The 17,560-nt window shown below is 47.1% G+C and overlaps 1 protein-coding gene across 2 annotated transcripts in view; it reads right to left on the bottom strand.

Moving 5' to 3' along the window:
• The window catches only part of MTOR (mechanistic target of rapamycin kinase), a 1,008,697-nt gene that overhangs the window by 610,026 nt on the left and 381,111 nt on the right, over window positions 1-17,560 (bottom strand). For both annotated transcript variants that reach the window (XM_085609875.1, XM_085609873.1), the window contains 3 exons: window positions 10,443-10,585; window positions 8,942-9,104; window positions 8,385-8,530 (listed from right to left, as the gene is read on the bottom strand). In XM_085609875.1, coding sequence (XP_085466001.1) covers window positions 8,385-8,530; window positions 8,942-9,104; window positions 10,443-10,585 — 452 coding nt within the window. The remainder of the gene's footprint in view (window positions 1-8,384; window positions 8,531-8,941; window positions 9,105-10,442; window positions 10,586-17,560) is intronic.

Consider the following 17,560-nt stretch of genomic DNA (forward strand, 5'->3'; position numbering starts at 1 on the left):
CTTGTGACTCAGCCGGACATATAGGTAGAGGTGCATTATAACCTTGCGGTAAATGCTATCTTGAAAATGGCTGCATAGAAACATATCGTGTTTAGTATCAAACACCTTGGAATCATACCTTCACACCGGTAACCGGTGTGGGAGGTAAGATTCCACCATTCTGAAGCGAGCTTCGTGGGGTCACTGGCCTATCCGGTGCCAGCCTTCTCGACCCGGAAAGCACAAAATGGATGCTGCTGACCAGAGACACATTTCTGGCCTCCTGCTGCTGAGCCAAGCTCGAGCAGAGGAAGGCAGCACAATAAGCATCCTGTCACAGGTAGGTGTGACCACCTCCCAGACAGGGCTTAGTGTATTGGGGCTGGGTGGGTGCATTCAGAGTGCCTGAAAGTCTGCACTGGGAGCACATTTGGTGTCCCAGTGCATAGTCCAACTCAAACCAGTTCTGGGAGCCGTTGGCTCCTGCTCTGGTGCGAAACTGTACAAAGGACATGGGTGTAACCACCTCGCTGTCCTGACCCTCCGCTAGGAGGGTCCCCCCAAATCTGTCCAACCCTGTCCTATGGGTACAAAAGGGCTTACCTGGCTGTAAGACTTTAGATTTTACGTGGACAAGATTCTACGAGAAGAAACCACTGACCTTCGGCAGTCTGGACACTCTGGACTTCGACTGGGCCCGACTTCGTCCCCCTCTCCGTCCAAAGCTTTGCCTGTGCCCTTGCTCCATACAGGCTCCATGCAGGACCTGGAGTGCACTAAGGACAACTGAAGAATCTCCCTTGAAGTGAAGGAGTTACTCCCATGCACTAGCAGACACCACAACGCAACTGACCAGTCTGCTGCTCCCAAGCTCCTGCGGACTTCGAAGATTTCAGCAACACAGGAGGTGGATTTTTGAAGGTCGATATGCCCTCTCAGCAAGTTTGAGGCCAGAATCTCTCGTGGAGACTGCATAACTCGAAGCCCTGTGCACCGCGTCCATTTGCAATTGCATATGCTGGTTGGCAATTCCCGAGCTTGTGCATTGGACTCCGTGTAGTCCTGACCCTGAGCAGTATTTTCACCAAAGAACTCCGGCCTCCTCGCACCGATTGCTCCGTGGGCTGGTACTTTGTAATCTTGCTCGAGGTTTCCTCGCGACTCCTGGTCTTTCTGCCTGTGGGTCCCCCTGAGGGTCATCTTGATTTCTGTTGGGCTTTCCTGGTTGCTCCAGATGTGCCCTGACTCCCCATTGCTTGGTGAGTCCTTGATGGTCCACACCGTAACCTGCTTGACCTTCTTGCGTGGGTTGCTTTTGCCAAGTTTAGTTGGGGCTCCAGACGGATGCCGACCCCTCAGCACTCGACATCCTTTGTGGGACAGCTTGCATCTGGCTCCTGGTCGTCCTCGACGTCTCTTGGTCCTCGTGGCTGCAGAGTCAAGCATCCCTTCTCACACCTGAAGCACCCGACTGGTGAGCATTCGTCTACCGAGCCCCTGGTCACTCTGGAGTGACCCAGACTTTGTCCCTTCTGCTTTCAGGTTCCTTCCTTCCAGAATTCAGGCTTGGATTCCACCGGACCCTTTTCACCTTCACTGCGGCAGTACTTCATCGCAGCCCTCCATTGAGAACGACGGCGGTTTCCGACACCACTCCAGACCTATGCACGCGGCTCCTCTGGGATAGGTAACTCGGGTACTACGGTATCCACGGGTGGGGTGGCTCTCCGACCTCTCAAGTTCCGAAGGGTTTGCTCAAAGGCCCCCTAGAATGTTCCTTAAACTTTAAAATTGCAACCGTGACTTCCCCATAGAATTGTACGGAGCCCGCGGTCGTGTTAGCACACTGCACCCATCCTCCGTGGGGTCCCTATCTACTCACCTTGGGTGGTTCCTTGGGGTCCCAGCGATTCTACGCGCTCCAGACCTTGTCTTGACTTTAGTCGTGATTGTTATACCACTATTTTAGTATATGGTTTGGTCTCCCCCTGGAGCCCACTATGTATTGTGCTACTTACAACTGTTATATTGATCTCGTATTGTGTGCTTTGTGTTCTATCCTCGTGTAGAGGATAGTAGAGAGTGTTATATTAATAAATACATTTTTTGTATATAACTACTGTGTGGTTCTCCTTCATTTAATTAATTCAGGAGGTGATATTCTGGTAAAACAAGCTGCTTTACATTCCTTCAAGATTAAGCCTGAAGGCTGCTGTCCACAGCTACCACTAGGATAGCTTTCTAAAGGTTATCTTTGACCTCATACATCATAAGGGTCGCTTAGATTGGTGCAAGGTGCCCACTTTAATTAGTGGGCATCATATACGAGGCCAACTTCTCACAATGGTAATGTCCGCAGTTGTATAGATTGGTATGAATGGCCTGTCATTGTATGGTACTGGCTGTCGTATGGTATTGTATAGCCTGTCATTGCATAGTATGGTGTAGCATGTCACTGTATAGTATGGTATGGTATGGTCTGATAACGTATGGTATGGTATAGCCTGATAACGTATAGTATGGTATGACCTGTCGTTTAGTATGGTATGGTCTGTCATTGTATAGCATATTCCTAAACCTCACAGCCCCACTTCATTACCTAACACTTTGGCCAGAAGTAATCAGTACATTACAGGGTGCAACGGCTAGCCCAAATTATGCATCTTTGGGCCAACAGAAACGAAGAGTTTAGGAAATCACAAAGCAAATGCAATAAAAAGGACAAAGACTCTGACGCTGATACCTCAAGTAAAAGCAAAGTAGAAGAAGACACTGTGGCAGGAAAAAAAGGAAGTATTTTGAAAATCAATAATTGTTTTTATAATCTTCAACCTAAAAAACCAGAGCAAGTTCTGGAATTATATCAACAGACTACACGATTTCCATCACTTTCGGACAGAATATGGAAAACGCATTCATGAATGGGAAAACCACATTCTGCAAATCTATTATGACAATAATTACACACTGGAGGAAGCTACTGGTCTCACCTCAGACCTCAAACAGTACCCACAGTAGGTGCCTAATTGAAAAACAAACCAAGAAGACTGGCCCTCAAAACGGCAATTATACTCTTTCCTATAAAATAATTCATATCATCGTGTTCTAATCAACCATTCACAAATCCGAGATGTAGGCTCTGTGATTACAAATTCAAATCAATACTTCATATCTTGTGCTGTTGTCCTGGGGCCAAGCTTGCGATGTAAATCTATATTAAAAAGGACTTTTCTCGCAACCAAAATCAAATGTGAATTCTTGTCAAACTGTTTTTAAAAAAAATCACAATTATCTGATTGGATTTTACTAAGTTCTAGCATCACATTTCTCATTAATGCAAGCGTTAAAGTTTGCTTTTGCTAATGTTGCATTTATAAAAAAAATATTTTTTAGTTTACTAATTAATATTTATTTTGACTGCCGAAGTCACTAGACATTTTTTATTTCTTCAGAATCTTGCAATAATTTTAAGTAGTCAAAAACAATAAATAACTTACTCTTCCATTTCCCCCACTAATGCATATCAAAACATCACTGTGTAGCCGAGCCTATTCCCCACACACACTAGGAGGGTTATGTTCTTTCATTCTGTTCTCAGGGGGCAGGGAGTTCCCTGTCCCCTGCATAAAAGATTTCTTTCTAGCTCTGTCTACAGCCACTGTATCTGGTGAGAAGAGTTTCTGTATAAAGAGAGGCTCTTGTGGGGCAGGTTTCAATCTTCTCACCATGCCGACTTTTACTCGGCTTTGAAATTCTACGCATAGATTTTATGCATTGCCTTCAGCATGAGTAAGAACCAACTGGTCTTCTCTCTTTTTTGAAGGGTGTTTCAATATGGAAATCATCCTCCTCTTCTATTTGCAAAGGATCCTTGTGCTGCTGTTTAACCCGAATTATAACCGGGTGGTATCTGACGCATCATCAGGTGGAGAAGCATTTACAAGGTAGGGCTCTAATGGCTCTTCCTTTTGGGCGACATCCCTATAGTTGTAAGATGTATCCTTCCTCTAACCCTGGTCTTGATATGGGGCCAGAACATAAGTGCACCTCTTAATCATGCAGAGTGTAGAAAGTATTTTTGGGGAGCGGGGGGGTGAGTTCCTGCTGTACTCATGGTAGTTTTTGATTTCTGTAGAATAGGGCAGGACATGCGTTTCTCAAAAAAGGCCTCTTCTAAGGCACGCCTGTGTTTCCTTTGAAGAATGTCTGAGAGATATGTGGTTGTTGCTCAAATTTGACCTATGTCTGGATTAATATGTATTGTAACCTAGTGTACATAAGATGGCGGTGGTTGAGTTAATCCCCACCCTCAGGTGTACATTTTTGGAGGGAAATGCGTTCCTAAGTGTGGAGGCCTTTGTGGGCTTCAACATGGTGTTTGATGTAAAGGATCTATCGAAATACTCTTGGAGCAGAAACTAGTCAGGGGCTGTTTTTGATGCTGAACTGTGTTGACAATATTGGTCAGTGTGGACTCTGCATGTGTAGGTCATGCTTTGTTGCAATGTGTTTCATTGCTGAAGGCATCTTTCATGCTGTTCCTTGGTAGCAAGACAAGACACCATTTAAGGCCAATCCCTGTGGAAGATGGTTCTGTAAGAGGTCCTTGTGACACCAGGACGGGTCCTTGATCATGAGTGATGAACTCTCATGTGTAGTCTTTTTCTGGGTCCAGGCTTAACTGGGCGTGCTGCAGAATCTTGGTCTCTGGAGTTCGAGTCCTCTGGGGAAGTAGATACCAACCTCCGCACTTGGATCGGGCCTCCATACTACCAGCAGGCTCACCTAAATCTTCAATTAAAACACTTTAACAACTTCAGTGACTGTGCCGATTACAGACTCAGTTTCTTTATGCTGCATAAGGGTGTAGGGCACTCATCATCTGTCAGTTTGCTGGTATATAATATTTTTGCAACGAAAGACAATGCACGCCAAGCAGGTGTTTTCGTGGTGGTCCTTTGTAGGTAGAAGTTACAGACCTGATTTTCGTCGAGCACGGACATATGATCTTTCAGATAGGGCAGAATTTAAACAGAATGTTTTCAATAACTTCCCAGCGAAATTCGTTATTCTCATGGGTCTTCCATCCACTATCAGACACTCCCTGCCCCTTTATCTCACTCAAGCAGGTTCCTGCTTTCTCCCTTTGCAGCAGTTTTTCTGTCTTTCTCTTTCCATTTCCTCCTTTGTCTTTTTCTCCCTCTTGCTCGCGGTTCATGTCTGTTGAGGAAAAGTGCTGGTCCCCAAAAATGGGTGTTGGTGAGTCTCACCAGCAACCACTGGCTCAAATTAATCACTGGGGTAGGACATGTGAGTCACCTGTGACTCTGTGGCTTCTCTTCGGCCCGCCAGACCTGCCAGAGATGCACCCTCTAAACCTTGGTTTAACTTGACTCTTAAAGCTGCTAAGCATGAATGCAAGATTTTTGGAGCGTGCTTGGTGCAGGAGTGGTTACTGCCCCATAGCCAAGAGGAAGCTTAGAGCAATGCAAAAAACCTATTACGATGGTATTGCCGCGGCTAAAGGGCAATTTTTCGTAGCTCGCATTGATTCTGCCAGGAACAACGTTAAAGAAATCTTTGCCATAGTGCAGAGTTTTACGTCGCCGCTGGCCCAAGCAAGCGGAATTCCATCTTCTCTCGCCTGGTGTAACACGCTCTCATGCTGTTTCAGAGATAAAATTCAGGCCATCCAGGCTACATTTCCATCTGGTAATGGCTCCCGTGAGGGGCCTTTGGCGGTGAAACCTGCTACTTCCACCTTCTCTCTGTCAGCATTTAGAGCAGTCGACCCCCTGGAATCTCTTAAAATCCTCAAGGGGCTTAAGTCCGGTTCTCCTTCGGACTCTTGCCCGGCCAGGCTTTTGGCAGCGGTGGCAGAGAGTGTACATATAGAGGTGAATTTTATCATCATTCTGTCTCTTCAGACAGCGGTTGTTCCTCAGGGGGGAAGCAGGCGAAGATCTTGCCGCTTCTTAAAAAACCTTCTCTGGATCCCCTTAACCCAGGGAACTATCGGCCCATCTCCCTCCTTCCGGCTATTGCCAAGGTCTGTGAGAAGGTGGTCAATAGACAACTTACAGAATATGTGGAGACTGAGGCACTTCTCCATCCAGCTCAATCAGGGTTTCGAGCCTCTCACAGCACTGAGACTGTCTTAGTTGAGGTGGTGGAGGCCATCCGGGAGTGCCTCAACACTGGCGGGAGGGCGGCATTAATCTTGCTGGACCTCTCGGCGGCGTTCGATACGGTCCCATATGCTCTTCTCCTGGCCCGAATAGTAGAGATTGGTGTGTCGGGAGCTGTTTGGGGCTGGCTTAGGTCTTTCCTGGAGGAACGGGTTGAGCAGATTTGGCTCCCTCCTTTCTCCTCCTCCCCTCAGCTGGTAACAACTGTAGTCCCGCAGGGTTCCTCCCTTAGCCCTCTCCTCTTTAACATTTATGTTACGCCACTGATATATCTGGCAGAGGAGCTTGGGGCCCTAAGGTGATGGCCTATGCGGATGAAACCCAGTTGTTGTTTACCTGGGACAAAACATCTGACTCCGTCTCAGCGGCGCAACAGTGCCTAGTTTCCATTTTTAAATGGTTGGCGGATGCACAGCTTAAGTGCAATGAACAAACATCTGAGATTCTGCTCTTTGGTAAGTTTCCTGCTGATTTCCGAGAGCAGCTGTGGCTGGCCGACTCTACTGCCCCTTTCCTCGGGACAGCCCGCTAAACATTTGGGAGTGTGGTTCGATGAGAGTCTTTCTTTCCCAATACGCATTAAGAAACTGGCCGGCTGCTGTTTCGGCCTTCTTAAGACACTTAGGAACTTTTTTCCACTCCTCCCGCAGGCGGCAAGAGAAGCTGTTACGTGTGCTTTCATTTTGTCACGTTTAGATTATGCTAATGCCCTCTATGCTGGCGCCCCTGGCTACCTGCTTAAAAAGCTACAGGTGGCTCAGAATATGGCGTCCAGATTGCTTTTGGGCATTTCGGCAAGGAATAGTGTGGCTCTCCAATTGCGCTCTCTTCATTGGCTGCCTGTGGCGGACAGGGTGAAGTTTAAATCTTTGGTTCTAAATCCCCCCGACCTTTGCTGAATGCTTGAAGATTATTATCTATGTTAGCGAATCAGATATGGCTTGCGATCAAAAAAGCAAAGGCAAGATTTGGGCAGCTCTGGTAGACTGGAGGGAGATTGAGAGCGGGTCCCATGATTAAGCCAATGTACCGTCGGTCCTGGCCTCCTAAGTAACATTCTGATGCCCCATGAGATGTGAACAGGTGTGGGAGAAGGTAACGGTACTATCTTGGAGGGAAAGCTCCTTTTTTCTCTCCATTTGCCTCTCCTAAGGGCTGGAAACAGGATGGTATGGATTGATTGGAGGAATCCCATCAAGAGTTTTTTTTATTGGCAGTATGAGGACAAAATAAAAAATAAAAAATTAAAAAGTTTAAATTTTTGGTTCTGGCCCATCGTGCTCTCCACGGTCATGGCCCCCTTTATCTTCAGAGGCGCTTCTCTTTTTACATTCCCTCGCGAGCCCTTCGATCCTTGTCCCTTCGTTTTGCTCGGGTCCTGCGCTTCAAGTTCCAGAGGCTAGGGGGCAGCTCTCTTGTGGTGAAGGCAAGTGTGGCCTGGAATGCCCTCCCCCTTGCCCTGCGGTCCATCCAGGACCCAGCTGTGTTAAAAAAGAAACTTAAAACTAATTTCTTTGCCTGATAGCTTTGTCTTGCACCCCTCTGGCATCGTACCGGGACACTCTCGAGTATCCGAGCACGCTATAAATGGATATAACATAACATAACCTCAAAACAGAAAACACTTCTTTAAATAAAAAGCATGTGATCTACAACAGCGCATGTGCAGACCAATGTGCACCCAGCCTCACAAACCAAAACAAAACTTTAAATGAGACTAAAATAAACTATGTGTATATCTTGTGTGTGTGTGTGTTTGTCCAAGAGTAAATTATTGATTTGAGGTCTACATAAGCACCCAAAGTAATCACCCATTCATTGCTTTAAAGGTGTCTTCCAAAGTAAAGTCTTGATCTAACCTACCTTTGTAACAATGTGAATCTTCTCTTAGAAACAGCTTTACAGTTTGCAATGAACACTATACACCACTCTAGAGAAAACTTTCAAACTACCCCAAAAATTAGCCCATTAAATCATGGTAGGATGAATTCCTAAAGTACTGGAAGAGCAACTGCTTAAGTGGCTCCATCAAAAACTCCTCAAATATCAGCAAAGTTATTGCTTCGCACTCCCCCAGTGGCTAGTAAACATCATAATATGCTGCAGGCAACACCAAATTGGACTACCATTGTTAGTGCTCTGGCTGTAAAGCACAACAAACCTGTCAGGCACAGACCACACTCACAAGATACCTTTATGCCAGTGAGATGCACCTACCTGATGAGAGCCTCGAGGATAGGGGGACTAGGTCCCTTCTGAAACTCCAGCTCCTTGTAATGCAGGGCCTTGGCATAGGCTCGACACTTGGCTGCTCTCTCCCCTAGAAGCACTATGCCATTGTCATCTCTCAGTGGAAGCGGGCCCTACAGGGAAATGTGTTATAGGCATCAGCATCACAGAAGATCTACTTCAAACCTTCATCTACTTTCTGCTTCTTCACAGGAATCCTCACGCCCTATAACCTTCATTTCCTCGACCCCCACCAAAACTGACCTTCTCTGCCCCTAGTTTGCCAACGTTCCTGTCCTCCCGCATTTGTCCTCCCTTGTCCAGACACACCCACCTGTGCACCTCCCACACTGCATAAGTTCCATTACCATACGTCTGTCTTACCCTTCCCGCTTGAACTCTCTTCCTTGTTCTTTGCACTATCTGTTGCCCTTGTTCTTTAGTCCCACTTTTTCTTCAGCTACTCAATCACCCCACTTCTCTTTTTGTTTTTCTCCTCTGTCCTTTCTCTTCACACATTCCCCACAGCACTCGCTTCAGCTCACCTTGTCACTGTGCTCCATGAATTCAGCCAGGTTCAACAGTGTCTGTGTGACCTCGGCGATATCCTGCGAGGTCAGGGCGAGCTCGATGCTGCGGATCAGCTCGTCCTGCTGATCCTCATTAAGTTCTGACCAGCAGGAGAGGAAGGCAGCATTGAAGAGGTCTCTGCAATTAAGAGACACATGTTCAAGAACCAGTGGAGGCTGGAGGAACCCGGGAATGTAACAGCAGCCGGAGGAAGGGGTGAAAGGAGGCAACTGAAGAGGTGTCTGCATACAGAAATCCACTAGTACTGGTAGCCCAGGAGCAGAGGGGAGAGGGGTATGTACTTACAAAGGAGAACAGGCAGGCGGCATTTAAAAAGACTATGCTGGCAAAAGCTCCTTGAGAACAGCATCAAAAAAAGTCTATGCTTAGGATCCACAGGTGCATTTAAAAAGTCCATGTCAAGGAAAGCTCCACGAGTGCGGCAATTTAAATTTCTATGCCTGGGAGATCTCCATGAGTGCCTGCAGCCTCGAAAGGAGTAGGAAGCTGTGGACAAGTTGTGCAGATCTACAGCTGGATAAGGGAAAAATTCATTGACCCAGACTGTAGGGAGCACATTCTCTAACTGTGCGAAGGACAATTAGGTAGCTTTGGAAAGCATGCACTATCATACAGCTGTGGAAAGTGGTTTTACATATAGTTGTGGGGGCAAAAATTCACCTATAGCTGGGAGTACACATCCAGGTAAAATGGGGGTCACAGTCCCACAACTGTGATGGAAAGTTTAGACAGCTGTGGGAGAAGAGAGACACAGATGCGCACACACACACACACACACACACACACACACACAAACACAAACAGACTCACACACTTCCTCCGCCAACACCATAGTAGTTTTCTGACAGGTATTGAGGGGACATTCACTGACAATTTTGGAGGAGATTATTGACACAGCTATTTAAGGACAATCACACACAGCTACCCTTCCTAACACTGTAGGATGTAAGACAAAACACCAATAACACACCTGCAGCAAGAAGAAAAATTGACATATACATTTTCTACATGCATATGATGATCTTAGTCAAAGAGAAAGATCCTCTAGTCTATGACGAAACACTCAAAACAAGGGAGTGAGGGTACTCAGAGTCAACTGTGCTGCAAGAACATAATGGCAAGACAGTAGCATACAAATCTCTGCTAACAGCATATTTTGACACATTGCTCTGTGGGGATAAATTCTTTCACAGTTATATGGGGGACATTCACAAAAAGCTGCTGGAGTCAAGTCTCTCACACTCACTCATGCCTTGGGTAAACACCAACAAAGATGGGGGGTGTATGTGAGAGGGGTGCACGACGGCTGTGGAGTTTTAACCATGCTTTAGGAATGTGACCTCCAAGGGGGGAGTATTCAAATCTTGACATGGGTCCCATATACCACAAACCATGCAAACAAGGGCTGGGGTGTCTGTTGGAGGGCAGCTTTGTAAAGGTTGGGGATTTCATTACCTTGCTAGTGGTGTGTGCGCTTGTGCCAAAGACCAGCAGGAGCGAAGTGCAGGAGAGGAAGAATCCTTCAGCAGCTCCACACTCAGACGTCGGAGCCACTCCAGCCAGTCATCTTTGGAAACCCTTCTAGCAGCACCCCAGGCCTAATAAAGAATACAGGTGACAGACACATTGTCAGAGAACAAGCGACATATCTCTCCCGATGAGCTCACACACACACACAAATTATAGGCAAGGTATAAGAACAGGTGGCACCTCTAGAATAGTCCATTTTCTGTGGTCTTGCATGGACCTCACATTAGCAGTGGGCTTGGGCGACGGCACTCCATATGGATGGACGCCCTGCTCCATCGATATGGACCCGATAAACACTAAGAAAGCATCTTCCCTGAGTGAAACACACATAAGACGGTGGTGGACTGATGCCGGTGCCCCCCCCCAACCACTTGAGACTGACATGAGGACATGGAGAGAGCAGATTGGACCCATCAAATTATTTTGTTTTGTAGATTTTTAAAAAAAACATTTTTATTGGTGTATCTTTAACAAACATTTCCATTTTGTACAATAACATAACTTTAGTTTATCTGGGAATATTGCAGTATAGATTTTGATACATTTTGTTTCCATTCAGTCCCCTTACAAGATCCACTTTCTTTTCTAGCGGTTCGTTGTTATTCTTTTAAACGTTTTCATGTCCTATGAATATCGTTTATTACAGGTAAAAGGCGCTTTATCTCTGTATATGTAAACGTGACTTAACGTATCTCAAAGGTTCTAGGAGTACATTCGTCGTTCAAGGGGGTACAGTAATGTCATATATGAAATTTCAATTTTGTTTCTTCAATCCCCACGCACCTCAAAACTTTATTAAACAACAAAGTAAAAAGAAATAAGAAAAAAAGGGGGGGGGGGAGCATTATGTAAAGTCTTTTTGGGAGGGTGGGGGGGGGTTTGGGTTTGTCGGGAGTGTCCAGCAGTTCCTTGGGTCTGGGCTGCTAGATTATTATTATTATTATTATTATGTTTCTTATATAGCGCCTGAATCGACCCCCGAAGGGGTATCTCCGCGCTTGCCTTGGGAACCCGTCCTGGCTTTTCCCTGTGAGATAGCCCCTACAGGGCATCCCCAAGGTGAAAGCCAGGCATCCCGCCGCGGGGGGCCGTTGTGGAGATTAAGCAAGCTTAATGCCCAGAGTTGCAGAGTGTGAACCCATGATTAGGTCAGGCACCGAAGCGAGAATTATCGAGTCCATGGACATTTGAGCTCAAGACCCTGCCGCGTCGGGAATTGAACCCTGGTCCCGGGTCTGACCTCTGCTTCAGGGTCTGCCTGCTCTAACCAGTGAGCCACACTTCTCCACATGCATTCAGAGAGGTATAGCTAGCTGGCAGGAGTCAATTTACCAGTGTGTATTTCTTTTGGCGGTTTTCCTGCTTTCCTAATCTTGTGCAGTTTTTCTGTCCTTTTAACTATCTGGCGTGTCGTCTCCTGGGCTTGGTGGTACTTCGCTATCTTCGTCGTCTGTTGTGTTTGTTAGTGGCTCATTGCTGTCATTCTGTTCTGGGTGTTCCCACATCGTTAGTACTTCTGACCACAGATCTACAATTGGTTGGAGCCTAACCCGCCTGGCCTCTTCTCTTATCTGTGCTCGTTCCTCAGTTCTGGCCCATTGTGTTACGTCTGCCTTCCATGTCTTAACCAGAGGCCCTGTTGTTCTTTTCCAGTCTATCGCTATTCGCCGTTTGGCCAATCCTAATGCCAAGTCTAAAAATCTGGTACCTACTTTCTTAGAGTTGGGCATCAGGTACAGCCCCAAGATGCATGCCTCAAGTGTGAGCCCATGCGGGGAGGGGGGGGGGTCAGTTTGCCCTAGCGCAAGGTCCAATGCGGACAATATCCCTGACCAATATGGTCGCAGACTTAAACAATCCCATATCATATGTACAAAATCTGCGTCCATGTGCCCACATCTTGGACAGGGACAAGGCTCTCCGCCATAGGTAACCAACAATCTGTGTGGTGTCATGTAGGTCATGTGCATGTAGTTATTATTTTAATCTAGTATTTCTAGAGATCTTTTGGGGCTAGGCTAGTATTTTCTGAATCTGATAGCTCTCATTGGAGGGCGTTCTACCATCTGCCCCTTAATATAGTTAGTGGACCTCCGGTCATGTCAGCAAGAGACCTGTAAAACCAGGTAACCAGGTGTTTCGTTGCCCCCATAGTCACCACCAGTTGTAAAGTGCTGTGCCTTGCAGGTTCTACCCCTTCCCTTCCCCATAATTCTCGAAATGCTCGGGACAGTGCTTTATATCTGAGGAACTGGCCTGGAGGCAGCTGGTAACAGTCCATTAGGTCTTCATTTGGGATCAATGCACCCTGTTGGTTTCTAGTCTCCAATAGTAAGTGCTCCCGCCTCCGCCCAAACAGAGAGCTGCTTTTGGGTAAAATATGTGAGAGGGTCTCCATTTGGTAATCCTGCTAAGGGTAATGATGGTGCATGCAAAGTCGCACCCCGGGTTTTTACCATACATCTGCGCCAGCATTTTTGGAACCATCACATTTGGTGCAGCTGTGGTGCAGAGGAGACTGGAGAGGATACCTGCCAGAAAGTGTGAAGGAGGAACAATTTAGAGTAAGAGTGGCAGATCATCAAAGGTGACAGAGTGTCAGTCACCAAGCTCAGAGTAGCATGGAATTTGCTGGAACAGTGGAGGTTCCTTTCATCATGGGGATCCCGCTATACACAGTGTGGGGCACCTGATTATGCTACTAAACAGTCCACTACAGAAGGCAAACAAAGGCCTTCCAAGCACAAGAAAGAGACCTCTTTTCCCCAAAGATCCTGGCATTGAAACAGCACCAGGAGAGATACTGTGAGGAGCACTAACCAGAGGACTGAAACAAAACTATCCTCACCGGAAGGAATGCTAGATGACATGAAAGAGAGTGTTGAAAAACTAGAAGGTTTTGAGCAGTTTTGATCAGCATGTTCAAGAAGCAGAGAAAAACTGAAAGAGTGAGGACATTGACCAGAGAAAAAGTTTTGAAGAGCGCGCATTGGCTTACGAGTGAATATTGAGTACCTTGAGAATGAAGGGAGAGCCTCCACCTCTGAATCTTAGTTGTACCCCAATACAAGAGTTTGAAGGCCTGAAAGAACAAGTTACTTACCTTTGGTAACCCTCTTTCTCATAACGATTCTATCTAGCTCGCAGATACCTCACTTTTTGAATATTTACCAGGCGTCACACTGGATCCAGAAGCTTTTCAGCAGTACCTCAGCACCTTGTCAGGTGGCACAGTGCATCCCTGCACTAATACCGTTTCACTACTGGAACGACAGGTGAATCCTTTAGTGGCGCCACCCCTGCATGCTGTCAGAGGCTTTCAAGGCTATCTGTGCCCTGATGTATAAAGCCCCAAGAGCAAATCAGTTGTGACAAGTATGCAGATTCCTAGACTTGGGATATTACTAATGCATAGAGTCCCATTACAGAACAAGGATGACAGGAGAGTATGTGAGGAATTTTTGGATAGATCGAGTCTCTACAACAAGACCACGTTCCTTAGTATAATCAATTTAAAAGCTGAGCACTCCTTTGAGATCAAAGAGATGGAGCCTGTACTCCTCCTTAGAGGGTGAGGTGGAGCATAGAATGCCAGCAGGATGATAGTTTGACCGACGTGGAACAACGTTTATGTTTAAAATATTTATGTTTAAAATATTTGTACCGCGCACTTTCACCATCGGTTTCTTGGCGCTGAATGACAAATGACAGGGAGCCAGGATGAGAGAATTAGTCGTATGCGGATTGGAAAAGCAGGGTTTTTAAAAGTCTGCGGAAACAGTCGTACTTAGGGCAGATGCGAAGTGCAGATGGCAGAGAGTTCCAGGTGAAGGGAGCCAAAACAGAAAAGGATAGGCCACCATGTTTTTTTCTTTTATACTTAGGGATCTCAAGGAGGTTGAGAGATGAAGATCGGAGAATTCTAGGAGGGATGTAACGAGACAGGCTTGAGGAAATAAAGGCCAGGGCTGCGTCTGAGAGGGCCTTAAAGGTAGTACATGCCAATTTGAAAATGCAGCGTTTGGAAATAGGAAGCCAATGCAGACTGTGAAGGAGGGGAGTGACATGCTGAAATTTAGGCTGGTGAAAGATCAGGCGGGCGGCTTGATTCTGCACCAGCTGTAAACGGTGAAGATGACAGGCAGGGATGCCCGCGTACAGTATGTTGGCGTAGTCGAGCCTGGAGGTGATGAGTGCCATAACAACTAAGGTCAGGGCTTCTTTGGTGAGAAACCTACTGATCTTATGGACCCGCCTGAGGTGGAAAAAACAGGCTGAGGTGACCGAGTTGATTTGTGGCTTCATCGAAAGGTCATCAGAGATGATCACCCCCAGGCTTTTGACTGAGCGCACAGGAGCCGGTGCGGTCCCCAGAGATGAAGGCCAGAATGAGGAGTTCCAAGGATGATTGGGGCTACCTACCAAGACGAGCTCAGTCTTGGTAGGGTTCAACTTCAGGTGACTATGATACATCCATTCCGCAATGGATAACATAGTAGACTGGAAATTGAGACGGGAAGAAGGGGAAGAATCGATAGAAAAGATTAACTGAAGGTCGTCAGCATAGTTGAAAATTGTGACTGGTGAGTTGCGGAGAGAGGCTAGGAGGGGTTGGAGGTACAAATTAAAAAGAAGAGGAGATAATGCAGAGCCCTGTGGGACGCCGCAAGGGAGGGAAGTGTAAGGTGCGGAAAAAGAGGAGAGATGAACGGACTGTGATCGCTGGTGAAGGAAGGATCTGAGCCAGTCAAGGGCCACTCCCTGGATTCCGGCATTGCGGACACGGTCGATCAAGATGGTATGATCGACCGTGTCGAAAGCCGCCGAGAGATCCAGAAGGACGAGGGCCTGAGAGGTGTTATTGTCGGCACCCTTCCTAAGGGTGTCCATGACTGCTACTATGACCGCCTCGGTGGAGTGGAGGGGTCTGAAACCCGCCTGCTGAGAGTCCAAAAAGGCAGATTCCTCTATGAATGAACTCAGGCAGCGGGTAAAATGGGTCTCCAAAATTTTTCCCAAGTAAGGAAGAAGGGAAATAGGTCTGTAATTACTGAGTGTTAAGGGATCAGTGTTGGGTTTTTTTAAGATAGGAACGATGGATGCTTGCTTAAAGGAGAGAGGGACCTCCCCTGTGGCAAGAGAGTTGTTAAGAAGAGCAAGGGGGGGGGGCCTGGACATGTAAGGAAGGCTTCTCTCAGGATCTGCGGGGGGCAGCAGTCATTAGGGGAACCCGATCTGACTTTAAGAAGAAGAGAGACGAATTCTTGTGGGGAGATGGGGGAAACTTGAACAAGGAGCTGGTGTTTTTTGGGGGAAGGAGAGGGGGAATAGGAGATGCCGGGGTCGGGATGTTGTTTTTTATTGTAGTGATTTTCTCTATGAAATAAGAGTTGAGTGAATCACAGAGGGATTGAGTCGGCAGAGGCTGGGGGGTAACCCTATCCGGCAGGGATAGCTCATTTACGATAGAAAAGATGGTTTTCGAATTGTTGTTAGAGTCCAAGATAAGTTTAGAAAAATATGCCGTTTTGGCTGCCAGGATCGATAGTTTGTAAGACTTCAGAGCCTCAGTGTAGACTAGTTTGAGCTGAGGGTCATAGTGGCGACGCCAGCGGCGTTCAATTTGCCGCAAGGCGAGTTTCTCCACTTTAAGTTGGTCCGTGAACCAGCGTTGAGCGTCATGAGGGCGCTTAGCTTTGATCTACTTAAAAGGGGCTACTTTGTCACTGGCCTGGCGTAACCAAGTATTGAGATTGTCCGCCTGAACCTTAAGTGTGGTCGAAGAGGTAGGTGCGGTAGAGGCTAGTGAGGCGGAGAATTCGGACAAATTCGCTCTATTCCAGTTTCGAGCCATAACATTCTTGATACGGGGGGGGGACACATAGTGTGCAAGTGAAGGACAAAGGAGATGAAATAATGGTCAGACCAAGAACAGGGAAAAACTGAAGGAGGTGAGATGTCGAGGTCGGACGTCCAGACCTGGTCTAGAATGTGGCCTTTCTGGTGGGTGGGAGTGTGAATGTGTTGGGAGAGATTCATGCCTTTTAAAAGATCTGTAAATTCCAGCGATAGTTGGCTTTCATGGAGATCCGAAGGCCAATAGTTAAAATCGCCAATTACCATAATGTTAGCATGGCTAATTGCCAATTGGGCGATAGAGTCGCTGAAAAGTTTAGGAAAGAGGGGCATATGGTCGGGAGGTCTGTAAACAAGAAGGCAAATAAAAGACAACTTAGGAGAGGTAAATTTTAGAACTAAGTAGTCAGTTTTGGGGATCGGGGTTGCCGTGATCTCGAAAAAGATGTGAACCGAGCGGATAATCGCCGCCACTCCACCACCGGACTTCCCTGCAGGCCGGTTGGCGTGTATGATGTAATATCCCGTAGGGATTGCTGCAAGGATATCAGGAGCCGAAGTTTCTGAGATCCAGGTTTCTGCTAAAAGAAGGATATCGATAGAGCTCTGATGCAGTAACTGGAAGATCTTGAGCTGGTTGCGGATGAGCGACCGGGTGTTAAGGTAATAAATAAGTAAAGAGGTGGTGGTCTGCTGTGTTGGGAGAGAGGGATTGAGGGGAGAATGAAGTGCCGGACAACCAGAGGGAACAAGAATGTCACATGCCTGGGCCATACTTGCAACGCGGGCAGGAATGGGTCCTGAGGATTTGAGTCTCAGGAGATCAGAGGAGGAATATGAGTAGAATTGGGCATTATGGCAGGGCCCTGGGCCTGGCCGGCCGCGGACGGGCGCAGACGGGCTTGACTTGTGCGCGACTTCGGCGCGACGTCGGCGCTCCCGCTGCGCTCGTCCGCTGCTCTTCCTCCATACTGCCATTAAATACTAGGGGGCGAGGGAACACTAGACCGTTAACCTGCGAAGGTTTCGTGCAGGGCGGAAGTGGTGTCACGAGCAGGAAGTGACGCTCCTCGAACTGACCCTCCGCACAAACGGCACAGGCCGGGGCGGAACGGGTCACGAGGTGGTGAAAATACAGGTCAGTGCAGTGTAATTTTTAAAATGCTTTCCAGCGTGCTCAATTAAAA

This window comes from Triturus cristatus, chromosome 1_2, assembly GCF_964204655.1.
Source record: "Triturus cristatus chromosome 1_2, aTriCri1.1, whole genome shotgun sequence".
In the NCBI taxonomy this organism is placed as follows: Eukaryota; Metazoa; Chordata; class Amphibia; order Caudata; family Salamandridae; genus Triturus; species Triturus cristatus.